Source organism: Anguilla rostrata, unplaced genomic scaffold, assembly GCF_018555375.3.
Source record: "Anguilla rostrata isolate EN2019 unplaced genomic scaffold, ASM1855537v3 scaf0301, whole genome shotgun sequence".
Taxonomy (NCBI): Eukaryota; Metazoa; Chordata; class Actinopteri; order Anguilliformes; family Anguillidae; genus Anguilla; species Anguilla rostrata.
Genome location: NW_026985834.1, coordinates 1 through 6383, shown reverse-complemented (window position 1 = coordinate 6383; position 6383 = coordinate 1). Strand labels below are relative to the sequence as shown.

At 36.8% G+C, this 6383-nt stretch overlaps 1 protein-coding gene across 1 annotated transcript; it reads left to right on the top strand.

The window, feature by feature from the left end:
* The first annotated feature begins 406 nt into the window (after positions 1-406).
* Positions 407-6200, top strand: LOC135246431 (integrin alpha-L-like). Its single transcript, XM_064319891.1, has 5 exons — positions 407-568; positions 1087-1229; positions 1559-1709; positions 2753-2891; positions 5585-6200. The coding sequence occupies exons 1-5, from the start codon at positions 536-538 to the stop codon at positions 5614-5616; spliced, it is 498 nt and encodes a 165-aa protein (XP_064175961.1). The 5' UTR covers positions 407-535; the 3' UTR covers positions 5617-6200.
* Positions 6201-6383: the final 183 nt, after the last annotated feature.

Sequence of the window (6383 nt, the reverse complement as noted above, 5' to 3'; positions counted from 1 at the left end):
ATTGGCAGTCCTAGCCCATTGAGGTCACACCAATTAGTCTCACCTCTTCTTTGCCTGGGTTTTATGGTGACTACAGCATGACTATTTGTGATCAACCTTTTTACACAGTTCCTAAACTTATAGTTCTCAAACCTCTCCGATTCATAATAGCCGTGGAACTCGAGATTACAATTATACTATATTGTTTTTTCTTAATTCATATATGTTAATTACGATTTCTCCTTTTTACTGATTAACACTACAAGCATTGTATCAAATGTTTGTGTACTCATTTTTTCACCATTGTAGAGTAACGCTTTGCATTTAATATTTGTAGTGTTATATTTATCTGTGCAAGTTGTTTCTATTTGTGATTGCTTTCAGGTTTTTTAATGTTCTATAATTCTTCAGAAAATAAATCTAAATATAAAGGATTTCTGTGACATGTCTTGTTTACTCAGAATGCACTAGGAAAGTGGACCTTGCCTTCCTGTTTGATGGGTCAGAAAGCCTGAAAGCAGACGATTTAAAGAAGAACAAAGACTTCATTGCTGCCATGATGAAGACACTTTCAAATATCCCTATACAGGTCTACACACTTGCAATATATTATGTGTACACCATACACGGCAGCCACTTCATTGTCATAATTTGCTAATAAAATATGTCAATGAAGTGGCTGCACCTGCAGATTTGCTTCTTCAGGTGCACATGAAGTTCTTTCTTTGACTCATTCACACCTGACTGCATGTAAACTGCATTGTGATGAAAGCAGCAGTTGATGTCACATGCATTAGAGGACACACACATTAGTAGCAAGTAGCAAGATCTTGAAGAAAAATATTTTCTATTGATATCTCCAGCATTCAAACCTTACAGTCATAAAGGTCACACAGTCAACCACACACTGGAATGTGATGCTGATTGCCAAATTTTACTTTACTAATGGACCAACTGAAATTAGCAGATGATGTGTAGCTTGAAATATGAGAACAATCAATCTGGATAATATGGAGTGATGGAGAAAGTGCATGGACCTTGTGGAATAATGTGGAATAATTGTCATTAAACTGTTATTTCATGAGAAGCTTCTTTTAAATTTTTCAGTTTGCAGCAATGCAGTTTTCGAAGACGTCCCGCACTGTTTTCACCTTTAAAGACTACCAGGAAAAGACGGCATTGGATCTCTTAGAAAAGGAACAACACATGAAGGACGTCACCAACACATATAGTGCAATGAACAATGTTCTGTGAGTCACTTTTTTCTTAGATGGCTAAAATCAATATAATAATAATAATAATAATTGTTGCGATGAATTGAGTCGTGACACTTACCAGCCCGTGATGAAACATTATTCAAAATCCAATACAACTTCATACAATAAGATAGTTGCAAAAATGAAAGACAGATACATTCACACAAAGTATGCAGATATTATATCCATGTAAATATCTCCCCAACCCCTTACCATCAAATTAAAATCACATTGTTGGACCTCACATTTTGCATTTGAATGGATTCTGTGATAAAACATTCACATGAAGTAAATACATTGTAAAAAAAATTCTTATGTTGCAGATACAAAATTTTGAACAGCACAACAGCTGGTGCCATTCCAGATGCTACAAAGGTTCTAGTCATCATCACAGATGGAAATCCATCTGACAAGGATTGGAAAAGCGTTGTCAGAACTATGGATGACAGGCATATCACCCGTTATGTTATTGGGGTAAGATATGTGTAAGAATTGTTTTTCTGATATGTGAATTTACCATATCCAAGAGCGACTTACGAGATATTTATCAGAAAATTGCAATATTGAAAATATCACAACACCACGTGTTTTTGTTCTTCAGTTGGTCTCATTGCGTCTTTTTGCTCAAAAACAGATAGGCGAACTTTTAACTTCATACACACAATGGACGTTGTACCATCAAAATATATTATGTGGTCTACACTGGAAACTCCTAAATTATTTCTTGCGTGCATTGTTCTCCGATAACATTCTGAAATAAATATATTAAATGATTTTGCTACCATTCTCTGACTGTTCTGCTGCTGTTTATATCTGGAGACATGTGCATTCTGGTCCTGACCCTGACAGTTCTCCAGTTGGTAATAATGGTTGAAGTTTTATGGAATTCTGCACTCATAAAAACCTTGGTTTTATTACATTGAAATTCCACAAGTTTACTACCAAAACTGGATTAGCTAAAAGTAAGAGGAGAGAGAGAGGCTGTGCGACCAGTGCACAAGTAAATAGGTAGAGGCAGAGATTCATTTCTTTTACATTGCACATATTATTATCAAGAAAGGGAGGAATTCCTTAAAATGTACAATGTAAACATTGTTTTCCCCAACATCCAAAGTATGAGTGACTCCAAAATTATCTATAATATTAGCAGAACGGCCTATAAGCCCCACAAACAGCTAAACATGTAGCCACATGCCACAAGATAATGGACATAAAGCGAACACTGCAGTAAATATTTATATTTGAAAAATGTATTATTTACTGTTAATTGTTTTTTTACATTGTGAACATGTTTTTTAATATTATTGTTTTTGTTGTTATTATTATTATTATTATAGTGCTATGGGTCATACTTGTTGCATGTTGTATATGTGGTTTCCATGTTTCTGTGTATTGTATGTGTTTCTTTCGAAATATGACTTGTTGTCCTGCCAATAAAGCACATTGAAATTGAGAGAGAGGGAGAGGGAGAGGGAGAGGGAGAGGGAGAGGGAATAATTCAGTCTCTTATTTGGCAGGTTGGTTATGTCGCCCGGGAGACACTGACAGCCCTGTCATCACATCTCCCAAACAAGAATACTACCTTCCCCATAAATGACTACGATGGACTGAAGGGAGTCTTGCATAGTCTACTGATACAGATCTACAACATTGAAGGTATTATTATATTAAGTATCCACCCATGGAATACACTGGTTATTACTTAATTACTTTTTTGTCTTTATGTTTGTGTTTATTCTAATCAACAATTAAAATACTTGGCAAGACACATTTCTAAGCTGCCTGCGGTTCCAGAAGTCATGTAACACAAAACGTGTAAACTTGGCTCTGAAGACTTAGGACTTGCCTTCCAGTAGCCTGCATTCTCAGGGCTTTTATAGAACTAATGTAATTATTAATTTCTGTTGTATGGACCTCTGTAGTGTGGATCTAGGCTTGTGTTAAGATAAGGGGTGGTACCATTTACTTGAGTAAACAAGCACTCGCCAGCAGATTCATCATCATTCAAAAAAAAAAAACTGTAAAAGCGTAAAAAAAAATAATTGCCAGGTTAAAGAGTTCATTGTCTATGTGTTGCATGAATGGCCTATAGATCTTTATTGTATTTTAAAATGTCACTATGTTAATTGTTCAAAACAAGCTTGTGTCTTATGAGATCATTTTTGCATCACCTAGCTTTATGCATTTGACACTTGTCAGGATTAATACAATGGCAAATCACAGCATAAAGAAAAGCCACACATTCTCTATTGTGACCTTCTCTTTTGTTTGTTTTGGTTTGGAACCACTGGCAAGTGTAAGAGATGGTTAACATCATTTAGTGCATTTTCCCCAATGCCTCAAATTCCATTATTGTTGTAGTGAGGTTTATTCATATGAATGGAGTTTCAACAACCAATCAGAATTTGGTACGTCAGTAGAGCCCAATTTAATGAAATAACATTGGTCAGAGAGCCAGAGCTCCCAAAGTTCCTGTGTATAGTTAAACATTGTTACATTTCCCCTGTTGGTTCTGAGGGTGATGACGTAAGTCGTCAGCCTTTGGAAACAAGTCATTATACACAGCTTATAAGACACGTTATCCAGGCACTTAATTCAACCACATTATTTAACACTTTAACATCAAGGGTAGAGTAAGTAAAATCAGGTAATCAGGTATTACAAGTTTTATGCTATTGTACGGCAGTTCAAAGAAGTCTGCTTCTTATCAGACCCTCAGGGGAAAACAGACTGCTTACTGTGCTGACGGGGAGTCAGAAAGTGTGATGAAGAGACAGTTGAAAAACGTCCGATTGGATCAGTATTATGTGAACTTTTCCATAACACAATGTAAACATGTTTGTATTGTTGGAAAACTGATGTCATGGGAAACAAGCTGATGTCTTTAGTGGTGGGGTGCTGAATAAATATCTTGATACCTATGGGCCAGCACCCAGCCAGATGCAAAGGTTAACCTCTGCGTGATGCTGACAGAGGTAGTGCAAGCAGGATCATTGATCTATACTGTTTTGCCATGATTGTGTCTCTATTTGATGACTTGGTGTTTTGCTTTGATCGTTTTTGTATATAAGGAGAGGGGTGCAATGGTTTGGGGAGACTTGTCAACATGGTCTCCTGCGTGTGTAAGCCATTTACGCATATAGCCATTTCACCACTCACATTTTGCACCATTGTATGTTGTCATTATTACTAATAATAAACTGCATTCATTTTAAACCTTTCACTCTTACCACAGCACATATAGCAGTTTTAAGGTCCTAGCATACACATAGAACTTAAGATATCTGCACCTCGTAGTCACTCGCCTATATACTGGTGTGGCAGCAGGATACACAATTGTATTTGCTGGCTACACAGGCCAAAGACATATCCGCATCTACCAAGTTAGACAGCGTTTCGTATAAAGACACACAACTGGCAGACAGCAGTCTCCTCCATCTATGCATGACTGTTAACACAGAGGAAAGGTTAAAACATTATTTTTAGAGTCAGATAACTGAGATAACATTAAATGAATCCCGTTCCAGTAGCAGCAGGTCAAACTACACACATTCCTTACACCACTCAGATACTTCCGCTGTTTGGTTTGCAGAGGGGTTTCTTATAGTTGGTGACCTCGAAGCACTGTTTGGTGTATGAGGGGGTCTCTAACACTATTCTTTAGTTTGAAGTACATTATTTTCCAATAACGGGACAAATTAATCTCCCTAGCTCTGTCTTGCTTTTTAAAATGTTGCGGTCTCGCAGTGTAGACATAGCGTCTCTCCAAGACCCTCTGAAACCAGGTTTGAACGCCAGCTAACTTTATGATAGTTTCGCCGTCACTTGTCACCTAGTCCTAGCCAATATTAAAATTCTGGGTTTCAGGTCAGAATGGTCTCACGGCATGTTATCCCGGCTAGCTAGCTAGCTAGCTAGCTAACTATTGAATTGGATTCAAAACAGCGGTTACTACAAACGCAATCGTTTACAAAGATACGGAGTCCAGTAGCCATGACTGAAATGCAGAACGCCTATTCTACAGGCAACATCCAGGTACTCATAAACCTGTGAGTTGAGTGTGAGGTCTCACAGTGAGAGGCTTTAACACTCCCTGGCTTTTTTTAACCAGGAGAGGGTGATCCAGTTATTGAACAGCTATGCAGAATCACGTAAATAAAAAGCATGAGTTTTGTTTTTTGTTCCATTATTGTACTAACCCCTGCATACAAAGTTTTCCTGCAGATTTTAATCAGTATTTCCCTACTGACACTAGTACTGACTTAATGGGCTTAACCTTAACGTGCAGAAATAATAGAAAATAATATAAAAAAATGTGTGTTTTTTATTTTCTTTCTTCTTCTGTGCAGATTGGCAGTGCTGTCATCGTGTTGATGGATGATGCAACTCTGGCAAATTGCATCCCCTCCTACAGAGACCGAATTGCCCTCTTCAATTTCAGCAAAAGTCTCCTCTCAAAATGATTAGATAGATTACATCAGTTTTGGTGCTCACGACAATGTCTGCAATGCCGGTTTTGAATGACTTAATCAGACTGTACTTCAGACTTTCTTTCAGTAACAAAGAAATACTTGCAATTTTAGCACATAACAATGAAGAAGAGGCTATATGAAACTATCTAAGGCTAAACATATTTTACTTTTTCTTTTACCATCAAAATGAAATTGTAGGCTATGTTTCATATATTGTATGCATTATGTAGAATTTTTCATGCAGGGACCGCTTTTAGCTCATTAGTTAGCGCTTTAGTTGAGATCTCTTGTAAAGCCTCTTTAACGGTAAAAAGGTTAAATGTTACTTTTAACATTGAAATGTTAGTTTAAAAAGTTGACCCATTCTGGTTATGCTCTTTATTGACCAGCCTATCTGGTTATGACATTTAACCATGTTATTATTGGTATTACTAAGAAAATGTATTTTTATATAAATTTTTTATGTGAACTAAATGTTACTTCTTCCACCACATTTGTATTCACGTCTTCAGCTGAATGTTGATCTAATGTTGATCAAGCTCCTTATCCATATGGGTAAAAAGTGATGGGGTAAATAAGGTTTAAAATGCAGTTGTTCAAGAATGTTACGGACAGAAGTGTGTGGACAATTTACACGAGTGAAATGCACACTGCATTGCATGGGCATTCTGAGAAT